This window comes from Papaver somniferum, chromosome 1 (genome assembly GCF_003573695.1).
Source record: "Papaver somniferum cultivar HN1 chromosome 1, ASM357369v1, whole genome shotgun sequence".
Lineage (NCBI taxonomy): Eukaryota > Viridiplantae > Streptophyta > Magnoliopsida > Ranunculales > Papaveraceae > Papaver > Papaver somniferum.
The window spans coordinates 236,498,963-236,522,088 of NC_039358.1; the positions used below are offsets into that span (position 1 = coordinate 236,498,963).

Sequence of the window (23,126 nt, forward strand, 5' to 3'; positions counted from 1 at the left end):
TAGACAAATTTGTGTGTGTATATGGTTTCTGAGAATATTCCCATGGAATCTTACCCGTAAATGGTTAGATTCATCGTCTTTGCAAACTTTCAGACTTATAGTAGTCCGCTCATAGCCAAGTTTCGATCCCGGAGCCAGTTTCTTTCTCGAAGTTGACGAATTTGTGTGTGTTTAAGGTTTCTGAGAATATTCCCATGGAATCTTACATGTAAATGGTTGTATTCATCGTTCTTACAAACTCTCAAACTTATACTAGTCCGCTCCTGGTCAGGTTTTGATCTCGGAGCCAAGGTTTGCATACAATATGCCAGAATATGGTTTTTAATGTTTCAGGGAATATTCCAAAGGAATCTTCCCTGTAAATGGATGGATTCATCGTTCTAACGAAATTTCTGACTTATAGTAGTCTACTCACTGTCGGGTTTCGGTCTCGGAACCAGGGTTTGCATAAAATATGCTAGAATAGGGTTAGCATACAATATGCCAGAATAGGGTTTATTTAAGTTTCGGGGAATATTCCAATAGAATCTATATGTAAATGGATGGATTCATCGTTTTTACGAAATTTCCGACTTATAGTAGTCCACTCACGGCCAGGTTTCGATCTCGGAGCCAGGGTTTGCATACAATATGCTAGAATAGGGTTTGTTTAATGTTTCGGGGAATATTAAAAAGGAATCTTACCCGTAAATGGATGGATTCATCGTGCTTACGAACTCTCAGACTTATAGTACTCAACTGACGGCCAGGTTTCGATCTCGGATCCAGGATTTCGCATACAATATATTCCTGAATAAGGTTTGTTTAATGTTTCGGGGAATATTTAAAGAAATCTTACTTGTAATTGGATGGATTCATCGTTCTTACGAACTCTCAGACTTATAGTAGTCTACTGACGGCCAGGTTTCGATCTCGGAGCCAGGGTTTGCATACGATATGCCAGAATAGGGTTTGTTTAATGTTTCGGGGAATATTCCAAAGGAATCTTACTTGTAAATGGATGGATTCACCGTCCTTACGAAATTTCCGACTTATAGTAGTCTACTCACGGCCAGGTTTCGATCTCGGAGCCAGGGTTTGCATACAATATGCTAGAATAGGGTTTGTTTAATGTTTCCGGGAATATTCCAAATGAATCTTACCTGTAAATTGGTGGATTCATCGTCCTTACGAAATTTCCGACTTATAGTAGTCTACTCACGGCCAGGTTTCGATCTCGGAGCCAGGGTTTGCATACAATATGCTAGAATAGGGTTTGCATACAATATGCCAAAATAGGGTTTGTTTAAGTTTCGGGGAATATTCCAAAGGAATCTTAACTGTAAATTGATGGATTTATCGTTCTTATGAATTTTCGACTTATAGTAGTCCACTCACGGCCAGATTTCGATCTCGGAGCCAGGGTTTGCATACAATATGCTAGAGTATGGTTTGTTTAATGTTTCGGGGAATATTCAAAAGGAATCTTACCCGTAAATAGATGGTTTCATCGTTCGTATGAACTCTTAGACTTATAATAGTCTACTGACGGCCAGTTTTCGATCTCAGAGCCAGGGTTTGCATACAATATGCCAGAATAGGGTTTGCTTAACAATTCGGGGAATATTCCAAAGGAATCTGACCTTAAATGGATGGATTCATCGTTCTTACGAAGTTTCCGACTTATATAGTCCACTCCCCGCCAGGTTTCGAGCTTGGAGCCAAGTTATGCATAATATGCTAGAATAGGGTTTAACTAAGGTTTCAGAGAATATTCCGAAGGTATCTTACTTGTAAATGGATGTATTCATCGTTCTTATCAAATTTCCGACTTATAGTAGTCCGCTCCTGGCCAGGTTTCGATCTCGGAGCGAGTTTCTTTCTCGAAGTAGACAAATTTGTGTGTGTATATGGTTTCTGAGAATATTCCCATGGAATCTTACCCGTAAATGGTTAGATTCATCGTCTTTGCAAACTTTCAGACTTATAGTAGTCCGCTCATGGCCAAGTTTCGATCCCGGAGCCAGTTTCTTTCTCGAAGTTGACGAATTTGTGTGTGTTTAAGGTTTCTGAGAATATTCCCATGGAATCTTACATGTAAATGGTTGTATTCATCGTTCTTACAACTCTCAAACTTATACTAGTCCGCTCCTGGTCAGGTTTTGATCTCGGAGCCAAGGTTTGCATACAATATGCCAGAATATGGTTTGTTTAATGTTTCAGGGAATATTCCAAAGGAATCTTCCCTGTAAATGGATGGATTCATCGTTCTTACGAAATTTCTGACTTATGCAGTCTACTCACGTCGGGTTTCGGTCTCGGAACCAGGTTTGCATAAAATATGCTAGAATAGGGAGCATACAATATGCCAGAATAGGGTTTATTTAAGTTTCGGGGAATATTCCAATAGAATCTTATCTGTAAATGGATGGATTCATCGTTTTTACGAAATTTCCGACTTATAGTAGTCCACTCACGGCCAGGTTTCGATCTCGGAGCCAGGGTTTGCATACAATATGCTAGAATAGGGTTTGTTTAATGTTTCGGGGAATATTAAAAAGGAATCTTACCCGTAAATGGATGGATTCATCGTGCTTACGAACTCTCAGACTTATAGTACTCAACTGACGGCCAGGTTTCGATCTCGGATCCAGGATTTGCATACAATATATTCCTGAATAAGGTTTGTTTAATGTTTCGGGGAATATTTAAAGAAATCTTACTTGTAATTGGATGGATTCATCGTTCTTACGAACTCTCAGACTTATAGTAGTCTACTGACGGCCAGGTTTCGATCTCGGAGCCAGGGTTTGCATACGATATGCCAGAATAGGGTTTGTTTAATGTTCGGGGAATATTCCAAAGGAATCTTACTTGTAAATGGATGGATTCACCGTCCTTACGAAATTTCCGACTTATAGTAGTCTACTCACGGCCAGTTTCGATCTCGGAGCCAGGGTTTGCATACAATATGCTAGAATAGGGTTTGTTTAATGTTTCCGGGAATATTCCAAATGAATCTTACCTGTAAATTGATGGATTCATCGTCCTTACGAAATTTCCGACTTATAGTAGTCTACTCACGGCCAGGTTTCGATCTCGGAGCCAGGGTTTGCATACAATATGCTAGAATAGGGTTTGCATACAATATGCCAAAATAGGGTTTGTTTAAGTTTCGGGGAATATTCCAAAGGAATCTTAACTGTAAATTGATGGATTTATCGTTCTTATGAATTTTCGACTTATAGTAGTCCACTCACGGCCAGATTTCGATCTCGGAGCCAGGGTTTGCATACAATATGCTAGAGTATGGTTTGTTTAATGTTTCGGGGAATATTCAAAAGGAATCTTACCCGTAAATAGATGGTTTCATCGTTCGTATGAACTTTAGACTTATAATAGTCTACTGACGGCCAGTTTTCGATCTCAGAGCCAGGGTTTGCATACAATATGCCAGAATAGGGTTTGCTTAACAATTCGGGGAATATTCCAAAGGAATCTGACCTGTTAAATGGATGGATTCATCGTTCTTACGAAGTTTCCGACTTATATAGTCCACTCCCCGCCAGGTTTCGAGCTTGGAGCCAAGTTATGCATATAATATGCTAGAATAGGGTTTAACTAAGGTTTCAGAGAATATTCGAAGGTATCTTACGTAAATGGATGTATTCATCGTTCTTATCAAATTTCCGACTTATAGTAGTCCGCTCCTGGCCAGGTTTCGATCTCGGAGCGAGTTTCTTTCTCGAAGTAGACAAATTTGTGTGTGTATATGGTTTCTGAGAATATTCCCATGGAATCTTACCCGTAAATGGTTAGATTCATCGTCTTTGCAAACTTCAGACTTATAGTAGTCCGCTCATGCCAAGTTTCGATCCCGGAGCCAGTTTCTTTCTCGAAGTTGACGAATTTGTGTGTGTTTAAGGTTTTGAGAATATTCCCATGGAATCTTACATGTAAATGGTTGTATTCATCGTTCTTACAGACTCTCAAACTTATACTAGTCCGCTCCTGGTCAGGTTTTGATCTCGGAGCCAAGGTTGCATACAATATGCCAGAATATGGTTTTTTAATGTTTCAGGGAATATTCCAAAGGAATCTTCCCTGTAAATGGATGGATTCATCGTTCTTACGAAATTTCTGACTTATAGCAGTCTACTCACTGTCGGGTTTCGGTCTCGGAGCCAAGTTTGCATAAATATGCTAGAATAGGGATAGCATACAAGATGCCAGAATAGGGTTGATTTAAGTTTCGGGGAATATTCCAATAGAATCTTATATGTAATGGATGGATTCATCGTTTACGAAATTTCCGACTTATAGTAGTCCACTCACGGCCAGGTTTCGATCTCGGAGCCAGGGTTTGCATACAATATGCTAGAATAGGGTTTGTTTAATGTTTCGGGGAATATCAAAAGGAATCTTACCCGTAAATGGATGGATTCATCGTGCTTACGAACTCTCAGACTTATAGTACTCAACTGACGGCCAGGTTTCGATCTCGGATCCAGGATTTCGCATACAATATATTCCTGAATAAGGTTTGTTAATGTTCGGGAATATTTAAAGAAATCTTACTTGTAATGGATGGATTCATCGTTCTTACGAACTCTCAGACTTAGTAGTCTACTGACGGCCAGGTTTCGATCTCGGAGCCAGGGTTTGCATACGATATGCCAGAATAGGGTTTGTTTAATGTTTCGGGGAATATTCCAAAGGAATCTTACTTGTAAATGGATGGATTCACCCTCTTACGAAATTTCCGACTTATAGTAGTCTACTCACGGCCAGGTTTCGATCTCGGAGCCAGGGTTTGCATACAATATGCTAGAAAGGGTTTGTTTAATGTTTCCGGGAATATTCCAAATGAATCTTACCTGTAAATTGGTGGATTCAATCGTCCTTACGAAATTTCCGACTTATAGTAGTCTACTCACGGCCAGGTTTCGATCTCGGAGCCAGGGTTTGCATACAATATGCTAGAATAGGGTTGCATACAATATGCCAAAATAGGGTTTGTTTAGTTTCGGGGAATATTCCAAAGGAATCTTAACTGTAAATTGATGGATTTATCGTTCTTATGAATTTTCGACTTATAGTAGTCCACTCACGGCCAGATTTCGATCTCGGAGCCAGGGTTTGCATACAATATGCTAGAGTATGGTTTTTTAATGTTTCGGGGAATATGCAAAAGGAATCTTACCGTAAATAGATGGTTTCATCTTCTTCGTTAGAACTAGACTTATATAGTCTACTGACGGCGCCAGTTTTTTCGATCTCAGAGCCAGGGTTTGCATACAATATGCCATAATAGGGTTTGCTTAAATTCGGGGAATATTCCAAAGGAATCTGACCTGTAAATGGATGGATTCATCGTTCTTACGAAGTTTCCGACTTATATAGTCCACTCCCCGCCAGGTTTCGAGCTTGGAGCCAAGTTATGCATATAATATGCTAGAATAGGGTTTAACTAAGGTTTCAGAGAATATTCCGAAGGTATCTTACTTGTAAATGGATGTATTCATCGTTCTTATCAAATTTCCGACTTATAGTAGTCCGCTCCTGGCCAGGTTTCGATCTCGGAGCGAGTTTCTTTCTCGAAGTAGACAAATTTGTGTGTGTATATGGTTTCTGAGAATATTCCCATGGAATCTTAACCGTAAATGGTTAGATTCATCGTCTTTGCAAACTTTCAGACTTATAGTAGTCCGCTCATGGCCAAGTTTCGATCCCGGAGCCAGTTTCTTTCTCGAAGTTGACGAATTTGTGTGTGTTTAAGGTTTCTGAGAATATTCCCATGGAATCTTACACGTAAATGGTTGTATTCATCGTTCTTACAGACTCTCAAACTTATACTAGTCCGCTCCTGGTCAGGTTTTGATCTCGGAGCCAAGGTTTGCATACAATATGCCAGAATATGGTTTGTTTAATGTTTCAGGGAATATTCCAAAGGAATCTTCCCTGTAAATGGATGGATTCATCGTTCTTACGAAATTTCTGACTTATAGCAGTCTACTCACTGTCGGGTTTCGGTCTCGGAGCCAAGGTTTGCATAAAATATGCTAGAATAGGGATAGCATACAATATGCCAGAATAGGGTTGATTTAAGTTTCGGGGAATATTCCAATAGAATCTTATCTGTAAATGGATGGATTCATCGTTTTTACGAAATTTCCGACTTATAGTAGTCCACTCACGGCCAGGTTTCGATCTCGGAGCCAGGGTTTGCATACAATATGCTAGAATAGGGTTTGTTTAATGTTTCGGGGAATATTCAAAAGGAATCTTACCCGTAAATGGATGGATTCATCGTGCTTACGAACTCTCAGACTTATAGTACTCAACTGACGGCCAGGTTTCGATCTCGGAGCCAGGATTTGCATACAATATATTCCTGAATATGGTTTGTTTAATGTTTCGGGGAATATTTAAAGAAATCTTACTTGTAATTGGATGGATTCATCGTTCTTACGAACTCTCAGACTTATAGTAGTCTACTGACGGCCAGGTTTCGATCTCGTAGCCAGGGTTTGCATACGATATGCCAGAATAGGGGTTGTTTAATGTTTCGGGGAATATTCCAAAGGAATCTTACTTGTAAATGGATGGATCCATCGTTCTTACGAAATTTCCGACTTATAATAGTCTACTCAGAGCCAGGTTTTGCATACAATATGCCAGAATAGGGTTTGTTTAATGGTTCGGGGAATATTCCAAAGGAATCTTACCTGTAAATGGATGGATTCATTGTTCTTACGAAATTTCTGACTTATAGTAGTCTACTCATGGCCAGGTTTCGATCTCGGAGCCAGGGTTTGCATACAATATGCTAGAATAGGGTTTGCATACAATATGCCAAAATAGGGTATGTTTAAGTTTCGAGGGATATTCCAAAGGAATCTTACCTTTAAATGGATGGATTCATCGTTCTTACGGATTTTCCGACTTGTAGTAGTCCACTCACGGCCAGATTTCAATCTCGGAGCCAGGGTTTGCATACAATATGCTAGAATAGGGTTTGTTTAATGTTTCGGGGAATATTCAAAAGGAATCTTACCCGTAAATGGATGGATTCATCGTTCTTACGAACTCTCAGACTTATAGTAGTCTACTGACGGCCAGGTTTCAATTTCGAAGCCAGGGTTTGCATACAATATGCCAGAATAGGGTTTGTTTAATTTTTGGGGAATATTCCATAGGAAAATTACCTGTAAATGGATGGATTCATCGTTCGTACGAAATTTTCGATTTTTAGTAGTCCACTCACGGCCAGGTTTCGATCTCGGAGCCAGGGTTTGCATACAATATGATAGAATATGGTTTGTTTAATGTTTCGAGGAATATTCAAAAGGAATCTTACCCGTAAATGGATGGATTCATCGTGCTTACGAACTCTCAGACTTATAGTACTCAACTGACGGCCAGGTTTCGATCTCGGAGCCAGGATTTGCATACAATAAGCCTGAATAGGGTTTGTTTAATGTTTCGGGGAATAATTAAAGAAATCTTACTTGTAAATGGATGGATTCATCGTTCTTACGAACTCTCAGACTTATAGTAGTCTACTGACGGTCAGGTTTCGATCTCGGAGCCAGGGTTTGCATACGATATGCCAGAATAGGTTTTGTTTAATGTTTCGGGGAATATTCCAAAGAAATCTTACTTGTAAATGGATGGATTCACCGTTCTTACGAAATTTCCGACTTATAGTAGTCTACTCACGACCAGGTTTCGATCTCGGAGCCAGGGTTTGCATACAATATGCTAGAATAGGGTTTGTTTAATGTTTCGGGGAATATTCCAAAGGAATCTTACCTGTAAATGGATCGATTCATCGCCCTTACGAAATTTCCGACTTATAGTAGTCTACTCACGGCCAGGTTTCGATCTCGGAGCCAGGGTTTGCATACAATATGCTAGAATAGGGTTTGCATACAATATGCCAAAATAGGGTTTGTTTAAGTTTCGGAGAATATTCCAAAGGAATCTTACCTGTAAATTGATGGATTTATCGTTCTTATGAATTTTCGACTTATAGTAGTCCACTCACGGCCAGATTTCGATCTCGGAGCCAGGGTTTGCATACAATATGCTAGAGTAGGGTTTGTTTAATATTTCGGGGAATATTCAAAAGGAATCTTACCCGTAAATAGATGGTTTCATCGTTCGTATGAACTCTTAGACTTATAATAGTCTACTGACGGCCAGTTTTCGATCTCAGAGCCAGGGTTTGCATACAATATGCCAGAATAGGGTTTGCTTAACAATTCGGGGAATATTCCAAAGGAATCTGACCTGTAAATGGATGGATTCATCGTTCTGATGGTTTTTCAAATAGTGATTGTAGTAGTAGTGGTAAAACGGTTCTTTTCAGACTTGTGAAGGTAACAAAATTTCTAGATTTAAATAAAATTTAGGAAAATAGCAAACTGACGTAAAATTTTATGGAGAAATAGGGGTTGAGATTCCACCAATCAACAATACTTATGTGATCTAATATTTTTTACTATGCAATTTAAATAATTGGGTTGATTCTAAATATTGCCTAAAGCAGATTTTCCAAAATATCAAATGTTAATCACAAGTATAATACATCAAGAGTCTAAAACTAAGCATGCATTATCAAGGGAAAACACAGTTGATTAATAAAAACCATTTAAATCATTTTTATCAATGCAATTAATCATATAAAAATATTGCATAAATTAATAAAATAGAGATTACCACATAATTATTGTGAGAATGGCTTCCTCTGTCACCCCTGGGATTGGGTTTAGCTCCTCATCTCAAAAACACACTCACAAGATAAATTCATGGCTAAAATAGGTGTTTTTATTGATGATTATATGATGAAATAGGAATTAGCAACGCTGCAGTGGTGTTACAGCGCCACTGTTACAAAAGAGTATGGTAATTTAAGACTGCTGTAAACGATAACTATCTACTGCTGTGAAACAACGACAGTGGTATGTAAATAAGTCTGCTGAAGAACGACTGACTCTGCGAGTCTGTTCTTCGTGTTCTTCAGAAGCTTTAATGGCAGCAGCAGCAGCAGCGTTGTCTCCTCTATAATTGCTTCTCCTAGGCTCTCATCGACTCTAAACTCTCTCCTAAAGGTTTATAACCTTTCTTTGATGTAAACCAACACTTATATAGCCTTCAGATTCCCTAGAAACTCGATCAAATTCGAGAATAAATCTCTTATTCTTCACGTGCAGTTTGAACAATAATTCCATCTGTCGATCTTTGTATGCGTCTGTGAGCTATTCTATTGCTCCCAAAATCTTCTCTGACTTTAACTCAACTTTTTTGAAGTATATACCACGCAAGAATCTCTCCCAAATCTTTCAAACCAATTCAAAACCCTAAACAGGGACCGTGTGCACTGTCTTGACTTTGTGTGGATTTTCTGACTTATCCAGCCCAATTAGATGGGTCTAATCGCTTCTAACAGGTCCCTTATGTCTTGTAGAGTCCGTGGGTACCAAATTTTCCCATTGAATCGCCTGCTAGGTCGCTCAAATCCTTGATCCAAAACTGTTGACGCTGCTGCCTTTTTTCCCGCCAAAATTTTCTTTTGAATTTGAGAAGTTGACCTCCCCTTATCTGTGGCTGGTCTCCCTTTAGAAAATGCCTGGAAATGGGTCACCCCTTAGTAATTAGGTTACCCCTTATCCAAAATCAAGGGTCCGTATAGCAAGTGTCCTCTGGGGCATTTTCCGCATTTTTTTTTCGGGGTTCCTCCAGGGTATTTCTGGGATACTTCCGGTACACTTCTGAGGCGCTTCCGGTACGTTATCAACGGAGGTCCAAATGCCACATTTTTAGCCAAATTCGCCGCAAGAGATTATTTTCCAAAACACCTACAAATACATAAAATAACCAAATAAGTACAATATCGAGTACTAACAATATATACAAATGAGCTATATTAGACACATAAATGCGTCTATCACGTTCTTACGAAGTTTCCGACTTATATAGTCCACTCCCCGCCAGGTTTCGAGCTTGGAGCCAATTTATGCATATAATATGCTAGAATAGGGTTTAACTAAGGTTTCAGAGAATATTCCGAAGGTATCTTACTTGTAAATGGATGTATTCATCGTTCTTATCAAATTTCCGACTTATAGTAGTCCGCTCCTGGCCAGGTTTCGATCTCGGAGCGAGTTTCTTTCTCGAAGTAGACAAATTTGTGTGTGTATATGGTTTCTGAGAATATTCCCATGGAATCTTACCCGTAAATGGTTAGATTCATCGTCTTTGCAAACTTTCAGACTTATAGTAGTCCGCTCATGGCCAAGTTTCGATCCCGGAGCCAGTTTCTTTCTCGAAGTTGACGAATTTGTGTGTGTTTAAGGTTTCTGAGAATATTCCCATGGAATCTTACACGTAAATGGTTGTATTCATCGTTCTTACAGACTCTCAAACTTATACTAGTCCGCTCCTGGTCAGGTTTTGATCTCGGAGCCAAGGTTTGCATACAATATGCCAGAATATGGTTTGTTTAATGTTTCAGGGAATATTCCAAAGGAATCTTCCCTGTAAATGGATGGATTCATCGTTCTTACGAAATTTCTGACTTATAGCAGTCTACTCACTGTCGGGTTTCGGTCTCGGAGCCAAGGTTTGCATAAAATATGCTAGAATAGGGATAGCATACAATATGCCAGAATAGGGTTGATTTAAGTTTCGGGGAATATTCCAATAGAATCTTATCTGTAAATGGATGGATTCATCGTTTTTACGAAATTTCCGACTTATAGTAGTCCACTCACGGCCAGGTTTCGATCTCGGAGCCAGGGTTTGCATACAATATGCTAGAATAGGGTTTGTTTAATGTTTCGGGGAATATTCAAAAGGAATCTTACCCGTAAATGGATGGATTCATCGTGCTTACGAACTCTCAGACTTATAGTACTCAACTGACGGCCAGGTTTCGATCTCGGAGCCAGGATTTGCATACAATATATTCCTGAATATGGTTTGTTTAATGTTTCGGGGAATATTTAAAGAAATCTTACTTGTAATTGGATGGATTCATCGTTCTTACGAACTCTCAGACTTATAGTAGTCTACTGACGGCCAGGTTTCGATCTCGTAGCCAGGGTTTGCATACGATATGCCAGAATAGGGGTTGTTTAATGTTTCGGGGAATATTCCAAAGGAATCTTACTTGTAAATGGATGGATCCATCGTTCTTACGAAATTTCCGACTTATAATAGTCTACTCAGAGCCAGGTTTTGCATACAATATGCCAGAATAGGGTTTGTTTAATGGTTCGGGGAATATTCCAAAGGAATCTTACCTGTAAATGGATGGATTCATTGTTCTTACGAAATTTCTGACTTATAGTAGTCTACTCATGGCCAGGTTTCGATCTCGGAGCCAGGGTTTGCATACAATATGCTAGAATAGGGTTTGCATACAATATGCCAAAATAGGGTATGTTTAAGTTTCGAGGGATATTCCAAAGGAATCTTACCTTTAAATGGATGGATTCATCGTTCTTACGGATTTTCCGACTTGTAGTAGTCCACTCACGGCCAGATTTCAATCTCGGAGCCAGGGTTTGCATACAATATGCTAGAATAGGGTTTGTTTAATGTTTCGGGGAATATTCAAAAGGAATCTTACCCGTAAATGGATGGATTCATCGTTCTTACGAACTCTCAGACTTATAGTAGTCTACTGACGGCCAGGTTTCAATTTCGAAGCCAGGGTTTGCATACAATATGCCAGAATAGGGTTTGTTTAATTTTTGGGGAATATTCCATAGGAAAATTACCTGTAAATGGATGGATTCATCGTTCGTACGAAATTTTCGATTTTTAGTAGTCCACTCACGGCCAGGTTTCGATCTCGGAGCCAGGGTTTGCATACAATATGATAGAATATGGTTTGTTTAATGTTTCGAGGAATATTCAAAAGGAATCTTACCCGTAAATGGATGGATTCATCGTGCTTACGAACTCTCAGACTTATAGTACTCAACTGACGGCCAGGTTTCGATCTCGGAGCCAGGATTTGCATACAATAAGCCTGAATAGGGTTTGTTTAATGTTTCGGGGAATAATTAAAGAAATCTTACTTGTAAATGGATGGATTCATCGTTCTTACGAACTCTCAGACTTATAGTAGTCTACTGACGGTCAGGTTTCGATCTCGGAGCCAGGGTTTGCATACGATATGCCAGAATAGGTTTTGTTTAATGTTTCGGGGAATATTCCAAAGAAATCTTACTTGTAAATGGATGGATTCACCGTTCTTACGAAATTTCCGACTTATAGTAGTCTACTCACGACCAGGTTTCGATCTCGGAGCCAGGGTTTGCATACAATATGCTAGAATAGGGTTTGTTTAATGTTTCGGGGAATATTCCAAAGGAATCTTACCTGTAAATGGATCGATTCATCGCCCTTACGAAATTTCCGACTTATAGTAGTCTACTCACGGCCAGGTTTCGATCTCGGAGCCAGGGTTTGCATACAATATGCTAGAATAGGGTTTGCATACAATATGCCAAAATAGGGTTTGTTTAAGTTTCGGGGAATATTCCAAAGGAATCTTAACTGTAAATTGATGGATTTATCGTTCTTATGAATTTTCGACTTATAGTAGTCCACTCACGGCCAGATTTCGATCTCGGAGCCAGGGTTTGCATACAATATGCTAGAGTATGGTTTGTTTAATGTTTCGGGGAATATTCAAAAGGAATCTTACCCGTAAATAGATGGTTTCATCGTTCGTATGAACTCTTAGACTTATAATAGTCTACTGACGGCCAGTTTTCGATCTCAGAGCCAGGGTTTGCATACAATATGCCAGAATAGGGTTTGCTTAACAATTCGGGGAATATTCCAAAGGAATCTGACCTGTAAATGGATGGATTCATCGTTCTGATGGTTTTTCAAATAGTGATTGTAGTAGTAGTGGTAAAACGGTTCTTTTCAGACTTGTGAAGGTAACAAAATTTCTAGATTTAAATAAAATTTAGGAAAATAGCAAACTGACGTAAAATTTTATGGAGAAATAGGGGTTGAGATTCCACCAATCAACAATACTTATGTGATCTAATATTTTTTACTATGCAATTTAAATAATTGGGTTGATTCTAAATATTGCCTAAAGCAGATTTTCCAAAATATCAAATGTTAATCACAAGTATAATACATCAAGAGTCTAAAACTAAGCATGCATTATCAAGGGAAAACACAGTTGATTAATAAAAACCATTTAAATCATTTTTATCAATGCAATTAATCATATAAAAATATTGCATAAATTAATAAAATAGAGATTACCACATAATTATTGTGAGAATGGCTTCCTCTGTCACCCCTGGGATTGGGTTTAGCTCCTCTTCTCAAAAACACAATCACAAGATAAATTCATGGCTAAAATAGGTGTTTTTATTGATGATTATATGATGAAATAGGAATTAGCAACGCTGTAGTGGTGTTACAGCGCCACTGTTACAAAAGAGTATGGTAATTTAAGACTGCTGTAAACGATAACTATCTACTGCTGTGAAACAACGACAGTGGTATGAAAATAAGTCTGCTAAAGAACGACTGACTCTGCGAGTCTGTTCTTCGTGTTCTTCAGAAGCTTTAATGGCAGCAGCAACAGCAGCGTTGTCTCCTCTATAATTGCTTCTCCTGGGCTCTCATCGACTCTAAACTCTCTCCTAAAGGTTTCTAACCTTTCTTTGATGTAAACCAACACTTATATAGCCTTCATATTCCCTAGAAACTCGATCAAATTCGAGAATAAATCTCTTATTCTTCACGTGCAGTTTGAACAATAATTCCATCTGTCGATCTTTGTATGCGTCTGTGAGCTATTATATTGCTCCCAAAATCTTCTCTGACTTGAACTCAACTGTTTTGAAGTATATACCACACAAGAATCTCTCCCAAATCTTTCAAACCAATTCAAAACCCTAAACAGGGACCGTGTGCACTGTCTTGACTTTGTGTGGATTTTCTGACTTATCCAGCCCAATTAGATGGGTCTAATCGCTTCTAACAGGTCCCTTATGTCTTGTAGAGTCCGTGGGTACCAAATTTTCCCATTGAATCGCCTGCTAGGTCGCTCAAATCCTTGATCCAAAACTGTTGACGCTGCTGCCTTTTTTCCCGCCAAAATTTTCTTTTGAATTTGAGAAGTTGACCTCCCCTTATCTGTGGCTGGTCTCCCTTTAGAAAATGCCTGGAAATGGGTCACCCCTTAGTAATTAGGTTACCCCTTATCCAAAATCAAGGGTCCGTATAGCAAGTGTCCTCTGGGGCATTTTCCGCATTTTTTTTTCGGGGTTCCTCCAGGGTATTTCTGGGATACTTCCGGTACACTTCTGAGGCGCTTCCGGTACGTTATCAACGGAGGTCCAAATGCCACATTTTTAGCCAAATTCGCCGCAAGAGATTATTTTCCAAAACACCTACAAATACATAAAATAACCAAATAAGTACAATATCGAGTACTAACAATATATACAAATGAGCTATATTAGACACATAAATGCGTCTATCACGTTCTTACGAAGTTTCCGACTTATATAGTCCACTCCCCGCCAGGTTTCGAGCTTGGAGCCAATTTATGCATATAATATGCTAGAATAGGGTTTAACTAAGGTTTCAGAGAATATTCCGAAGGTATCTTACTTGTAAATGGATGTATTCATCGTTCTTATCAAATTTCCGACTTATAGTAGTCCGCTCCTGGCCAGGTTTCGATCTCGGAGCGAGTTTCTTTCTCGAAGTAGACAAATTTGTGTGTGTATATGGTTTCTGAGAATATTCCCATGGAATCTTACCCGTAAATGGTTAGATTCATCGTCTTTGCAAACTTTCAGACTTATAGTAGTCCGCTCATGGCCAAGTTTCGATCCCGGAGCCAGTTTCTTTCTCGAAGTTGACGAATTTGTGTGTGTTTAAGGTTTCTGAGAATATTCCCATGGAGTCTTACCCGTAATTGGTTGTATTCATCGTTCTTACAAACTCTCAAACTTATACTAGTCCGCTCCTGGTCAGGTTTTGATCTCGGAGCCAAGGTTTGCATACAATATGCCAGAATATGGTTTGTTTAATGTTTCAGGGAATATTCCAAAGGAATATTCCCTGTAAATGGATGGATTCATCGTTCTTACGAAATTTCTGACTTATAGTAGTCTACTCACTGTCGGGTTTCGGTCTCGGAACCAGGGTTTGCATAAAATATGCTAGAATAGGGATAGCATACAATATGCCAGAATAGGGTTGATTTAAGTTTCGGGGAATATTCCAATTGAATCTTATCTGTAAATGGATGGATTCATCGTTTTTACGAAATTTCCGACTTATAGTAGTCCACTCACGGCCAGGTTTCGATCTCAGAGCCAGGGTTTGCATACAATATGCTAGAATAGGGTTTGTTTAATGTTTCGGGGAATATTCAAAAGGAATCTTACCCGTAAATGGATGGATTCATCGTGCTTACGAACTCTCAGACTTATAGTACTCAACTGACGGCCAGGTTTCGATCTCGGAGCCAGGATTTGCATACAATATATTCCTGAATAGGGTTTGTTTAATGTTTCGGGGAATATTTAAAGAAATCTTACTTGTAATTGGATGGATTCATCGTTCTTACGAAATCTCAGACTTATAGTAGTCTACTGACGGCCAGGTTTCGATCTCGGAGCCAGGGTTTGCATACGATATGCCAGAATACGGTTTTTTTAATGTTTCGGGGAATATTCCAAAGGAATCTTACTTGTAAATGGATGGATCCATCGTTCTTACGAAATTTCCGACTTATAATAGTCTACTCAGAGCCAGGTTTTGCATACAATATGCCAGAATAGGGTTTGTTTAATGTTTCGGGGAATATTCCAAATGAATCTTACCTGTAAATGGATGGATTCATTGTTCTTACGAAATTTCTGACTTATAGTAGTCTACTCATGGCCAGGTTTCGATCTCGGAGCCAGGGTTTGCATACAATATGCTAGAATAGGGTTTGCATACAATATGCCAAAATAGGGTATGTTTAAGTTTCGAGGGATATTCCAAAGGAATCTTACCTTTAAATGGATGGATTCATCGTTCTTACGGATTTTCCGACTTGTAGTAGTCCACTCACGGCCAGATTTCAATCTCGGAGCCAGGGTTTGCATACAATATGCTAGAATAGGGTTTGTTTAATGTTTCGGGGAATATTCAAAAGGAATCTTACCCGTAAATGGATGGATTCATCGTTCCTACGAACTCTCAGACTTATAGTAGTCTACTGACGTCCAGGTTTCAATCTCGAAGCCAGGGTTTGCATACAATATGCCAGAATAGGGTTTGTTTAATTTTTGGGGAATATTCCATAGGAAAATTACCTGTAAATGGATGGATTCATCGTTCGTACGAAATTTTCGATTTTTAGTAGTCCACTCACGGCCAGGTTTCGATCTCGGAGCCAGGGTTTGCATACAATATGCTAGAATATGGTTTGTTTAATATTTCGGGGAATATTCCAAAGGAATCTTACCTGTAAATGGATGGATTCATCGTCCTTACGAAATTTCCGACTTATAGTAGTCTACTCTCGGCCAGATTTCGATCTTGGAGCCAGGGTTTGCATACAATATGCCAGAATAGGGTTTGTTTAATGTTTCAGATAATATTCCAAAGGAATCTTACCTTTAAATGGATGGATTCATCGTTCTTACGAAATTTCCGACTTATAGTAGTCTACTCACGGCCAAATTTCGATATCGGAGCCAGGTTAGCATACAATATTAAAATTTGACACGTAAGCAACAACTAAAATATCCATAATTATCTAACTAAAGACCCAACATAGTTAAATTGTCCACCGTAATTTTAATTCCATATTTACGAGGAAAAATAATTAAGATAACAAAATCACATATTATGTTATAATCACATGTGATGGACTGTCAAACGGCTGCCTATGTACCCAAAGGGATCAAACACGATCATAGTTCATCAAACAATAATTTGCGCATAAACTGGTCAAACAAATAAATCCACTGTTTTCTGAGAAGCTTGTACAAACAATTAAATACCACTCGTCCTCTGGGAGCCTGCTCACTTTTCGGGAGCCCGTTTAAAAATAAACATAAAAATAATTCGCTCGCCCCAGGGAGCCTTTTAAAATAAACACATAAAAATCCGCTCGCCCCAGGGAGCCCCAAATGAGTTTAGCAATCATACAGGAGGCAACCATCAACTTCTAATGAGCCCCATGTGGTTTAGGAAAAAATAACCATCCCAAGGATATCTCGTACAACGTTAACCAGAAATATTTAGGAATTGCTTTCCAAAGACCCTTATCCTACATTCATAATCATGTTCATAACAATATGTTGCAAATCAATTCATATCAATAATATACCAATAATTATGAAATATTGATATTAACAACCACATAACATCATGATAATTAATTTATACAAATACAAATACAAATAAAAATCAATTCATTTTTGTGATGTACTTACCTCGAATCGCAATCCAAAACAACATAATGGAGTACAGATCTAATAAATCATATGTTATTTCCACAAACCACATCACCGGAACTCTAATAAATAGCTTTCTTCCAAGTCGCCTAGGAACCACTAACCCATGTTCTCCACGAGCGATTTTCAATAAATCGTTCGCCGTCGTTCACAACCGGAATAAAATGATCGAAGATAAAAAGGAATTGTCGCTACTGCCTTCTTTTCTTATTCGTGTATTCTTTATACGCTCACTAACCTAAAGCAAAATACTCACCCGACCTAAACTTTTTTGTCGACTATATAAACAGTACTACAAGGCCCACTTGTATCTTAGGCCCGAAAAAAAAAATGAATCTTATAGGCAATTGTTAGGCCCATCTCCTTGCTTCCAATTGTTAGGCCCATTTCCAATAACTTTAATCAATTAATTGCTTTTTTGTTCCTATACCTGATTTCTTTCTTCTTTCTTTTCTTTTTTTTTTATCTGCAAGTGCCACCTAGAGGAAGTTTTTAGGTTCACCTGTATAGAAAACTAAACAGTCACTGGCCATCGGCAAATTCTATCCCAATATCATTTATTTATTTATTTATTAAAATAAATAAACAATTATCTAAATCTAACCCACCAATTAAAGAATAAGAGATGATATATATTTTCAATGAGTCAATAGCTTTTCTAAAAAAAAGTAAACCATCGCATAAAATAATAATAAAACCATCTAAATACCCTTTTATTAAAAGACAAAAATGCCCATGAAATTTTGGGGAATATTACACGAAGACTACGCTTAGAGTTGTATTTGATGTTCTTGCCTTTGTCATCTTTGGAAGACTTGTGTTCATCCACATGTGCCTGGTAGCCATGTCCCTTTTTAGTTTCATGTCACGATCTTCGTTTATACTCTGACCACAGACACGGTAATTTCCCAATCACCTAATAACATCTCACAAACCTTAGTTCCGAATCGGAAAACAAAATATAAATTTTGAAGATAACATCTAGATCTACAACCTTCGTTTGAATCACCATTTCAAAAAACTCATGGTTACCATTTAAAACTAATTTAGTCAACAACAAATTTCTGCTCGTTAGAATTTTTCAGGAACGTTTCTCTATTTTGTAAAATATCAAAAAAATACTTTTACAACTCCAAAAATTCTAAAATTTTGTGTGCGTAACTATCAAAATGTCTACTACATTAAGTCAAAAGGGTTCATCGAAATTCCTTTTAGGTTAAGAGAAAAATTCGAAACTCTACAGCTGACCAAAAATTTGTTTTTTGTTTTTCACTCCACAATTAACATTCATGATTATTACAAATTCTAATGTCTTAAGATTGTTGGGTGCAATAATCAAAAACAAAGAAAAATCAAATAAGCAAAAGTTATTGATACTTAGCTCCTTTATGATGGAAGTGATCGATTTGACGAAACGGACGAGCTTCCCAAATCTCCACAACATCAAAAGGCAAAACTTTGGAGAAACAGCGCGAGTCACGTTTTCAACACGTTGTCCTTAATACATTAATTAGCGCCCGACTATACTCAAGAGTGATGCTATAGCCCTCACATGACGTACATATTCAGGATAAAACACCCTAATACACCTACTACTAGCATATGTTGTAGATGCTCAACTTGAGCTAGGCAACTCCGAAAAATCCTTAAGCAAATTCGCGAACGGTAAAGAAAGCAATATAAAATATCTTCCCTTGAAGGTCTCTCTAAATTATAGAGAAACCCTTTCCCACAAATTTTACAAAAGCAGAGAACTTGTTTAAATAATGAAACAATACAACTTAAAAAGAGGAATCCTCGGATGTGGGGCTAAAAATTTCATTCACAAAATTACAGAGATTAAAAAAAAATTAGAGCTAATGGAAACACATCCATCTTGACATCGACTTGAACCAGCAACTTTAATTGACCCTGTGCTTGCTATACAGTGCTCTTGACTTCATTCGTGAACATAGTCTGGTGAAGAAATCCTGGTTTCATACTTCTATTTATATCCTCCAATAAAATCATGCGCGTGCAACTGCAAATGGGCAGTACACCACTATTTGTGACCTCTGATAAAATCCTGGCAATTCAGAGCCTATCTTTGGCGATATTTCAGGTGTGCTTAGATTGACACTACCTTTATCTTCTGATGCTAATTTAAGTGATCCAAACGAGAACAAATTACAGTCTAACTATTTTGTGAAATGTATATTTCATTGCGGATTATACTTCAATTGAACTATGAGAGTAGGTTACACACCGGGGAAAACTATAAGTTCAATTGTAAAATTTTGTTATTGAATTTTCATCATTTGAACTAAGAAACTTGTTTAAATCTTACATCAATAACGAAATTCTTGAAAAATTAAATCTTCTGTGCGTATATGAGAATGCATTAGAAAGTAGAAACCGCTTTTCCACGATGTTCAATCGGTCACAAATAATGGAAATGGCCACCGGGAGAGACCATATTCCACCAACTAGTGGTGGTGGCTGCAACAAGTCTTCTTTCCAGAATGAGAAAAATAATACCAAGCTACAAATGCAACAACCAAACTGATAAATGGTACAATGAATTTCCTCATTGAAGAAGGAGCGGATACTTGTCTTTCTAATGTTGCTGTCTTTGCTGCAACATTCTTCACACCCTCTGAACTTTGTTGCCCAACTTCGCCATTTTTTGAGGTACTGCTATCCAAAGTTCCGATCAAGTAGCTACTCAACATGCTTGTAGCTGTTGAACTATGACCCACGTCTTCGAAGTCATTTGTTGCATCTCCTTTGGCTTAAATTTCCATTTAAAAAATTGAAAAACCATAATTATCAGGACTAAGTGCAATTTGTAAAATTCTACACCCACAGACAGAAAATCAGAAGTTTTTACAATTAATAAGGGGGAGCCATTTTTATTAGAGGAAAAGCTGACATGGTCTAGGATAGTTGACCTTAGATCAATATTGGGTGGATTGATAATAAGTTTCCCCGATCATCTTCTATATTTTTTATCTTGAGTTTTCCCATGTCACCCTCTCTCTTTGTTGCTGTGTTAGTATGTTATTAATCAAATTCGATAAAACTAGACTATTGTCGACTAATCTTTTTTTACCGATGTTCTAGAACTAAACTAACAAATATATGGCTCTATTCCCATCAAAACTATTCCAGGGATCGGATATGTTCGTGGTAAACTAAAAGAAGTGTTGCAATAATCTGAATAAACAATTGCAAAACAGTAGCCATGTACAAATTCATCAACTATAAGCATTTTCCTAAAAAAAGTTCCAACATGCAAAGATGTGACGCTTAATTAATCAATACCGTAGACTGTAGTTATACTTCAATATCTTTCTCTAAAATTAAATGAAGTCGCATATCTAGGCAGTAAACTAATCCACTACGTGGAGAAAGAAAAAAGAGCGGATTATGTAAACTAGTTACCTACCTCGAACAATTTGATTTTCTTCCAATATTTTTTGCATTATGTTTCTTTTCTTCTACTTCTACCTCAAACAGATGGAAATGGTAGATAGTTCACTTCTATATTCGTACTTCATAGTGGGGATCAAATTAATAATCTAATCCATCAGCGGGTTTGTTGATACGAATAAAACAATTAGGGTTAAATGGGTTGTGTAGAAACGGTGATATACGATACGGTGATTGGGAAAAAGCTTATTTTAAATCCACCCGATATTGATCTGAAGTCAAATAGCCGAGACCAAAGTCAACTTTCCCTCTAGTAAAAGTGGTTTTCCCCTTATTAGAGCTTTTCCAATGAAATGTATGTGAAGATAAATGTCTAGGTCCACATAGGATAGACATTCATTTTCCCTAAAAATCTTCTCCAACCCAACTTTTTAAATCAATGTGAAGATGACATGGCTTAGTTTTTGTTAGACATTGTCAAGGTGAGAGCTTCTCCAATGGAATGTGTGTGAGGATAAATGTTTAAATCCACATAGGATACCATCAATTTTCTTTAAAAACCTTCTCCAACCCTAACTTCTTAAATGAATGTGGAGTGACGTGGCTTAATTTTGGGAACACATTGTTAAGGTGAATGTCTAGTTTTAGACATTCACCTTGACAATGTTTTAGACATTCACCTTGACAATGTCTTCCCATCCTAGTCATCTTTATGTTAGTGAAATATATTATAAAATAAAAATGGAATGATTGTTAACCGATTATTAAATGACACTTAAGAAACAAAAGATTAAAATTGATTTGGGTTGGAGATGAATCTTTTTAATTCCCAATATTTAGGAATTTATATCTATATAAGGGAATTTTTACCAAGAGAATGTCAAGACAATGTTGACACATATGAAATAAGCACATCAACCATTGGAGAGACTCTGAATGTCAAGTTTTAGACATTCATCTTGACAATGTCAAGCTATCCTAGTAAGCTTTTTCTTCCTAACATTAATTCCAATATATTAAATAGTCCTCTTTAGGTGTAATAAAATCTAAAATTTACTAAAAATAAAGAATGCATTTAATTCATAAAAAATAACTTAATACACCATTGGAGATGAAATATTTTTTCCCCCTAAATTTAAGGAAAAATTGAAATGAGGATGTCTTGTTTGGATTGCCACCTAGGAAACACACATAACCACCGTTGGAGAAGCTCTTAATCATCTTTGAGAAGTGGTTGATTTTGCGAATGTTTTTGACCAGTGGCATCTTCTGAAAGAGAATTTATCATGGGCTTATGTTTTTTTCCGGCATTTTAGCTAATTGGGCCCAACTTTAATATCACAAGTATTGGGATTATAATATCCGGACTAGCAATAACATAATTTAGAACCAGGATGATAACATCTGGGTCAGATCCTAGAAAACGCACAATAACCAGGAGGTAAGTCAACCATTTTGAATCTTGATCACAACTAACTCTCGAAATCCTTGATTAAGTTGACCAGATTCACAACTCTTATTTATAATTAAACCACAACACAAATCTAGATGTTTTGTTGTTCATAAAATTGAAATCAAAGTAATTTCAGAAAAAGAAATTACCTGCAGATTCTAATAGAACATCTTCTCCTCCTGGATGTTCTTCCAAGAAATTGGTCACATCATAAACCTAGATTAATTATTCAAAAAAGAAAACCATTAATACCATGGTTTAAGATCTTAGTATATTCGAGAATTAAAAGAGTAATCAGTGATAGTTAGACAGACTTACTTTGCCATGGATGGTTAGCCAACAATCAGATTTGGATGAATGAAGAGTGACTTCTGATAAGGGAAAAGATTTGAGTTCCTCCATTGAATCTTGTTGCTGTTGCTGAGAGAATTATCAGCTAGAGAAAAAGAAATTGGAAAGAACCAGAAATCACAATCTTTTTACTTTTTTCTTTCTTGGTTAGGTGTAGCTGTCTTTGAATGAGATATTATTTTATTTATATCCGTAAAATTATAAAAGAAAAATAAATAATAAATATAGGGAGTGTGAAAGAAGTACATGTGATGTGCCAGACTAACATCATGTAGAATTGAATCTACTACACATCACATATACTGCAGGCCATTCACACCAGCGAGTGCAGCTCACTAAGAGCAAGTCTTACGATGGAAGAGTTCCATCTTTCATCTTCCACACCACCTCAGCATTTGGAATCGTGGATGGAA

The 23,126-nt window shown here is 37.6% G+C and overlaps 1 protein-coding gene across 1 annotated transcript; it reads right to left on the reverse strand.

The window, feature by feature from the left end:
• Nucleotides 1-19,748: 19,748 nt before the first annotated feature.
• On the reverse strand, nucleotides 19,749-22,884 carry LOC113320130 (cytochrome B5-like). The gene is made up of 3 exons (XM_026568067.1): nucleotides 22,681-22,884; nucleotides 22,512-22,578; nucleotides 19,749-20,268 (listed from the first exon to the last, which is right to left on the reverse strand). Exons 1-3 carry the CDS (start codon nucleotides 22,762-22,764, stop codon nucleotides 19,964-19,966), a joined length of 456 nt encoding a protein of 151 aa, XP_026423852.1. The 5' UTR covers nucleotides 22,765-22,884; the 3' UTR covers nucleotides 19,749-19,963.
• Nucleotides 22,885-23,126: the final 242 nt, after the last annotated feature.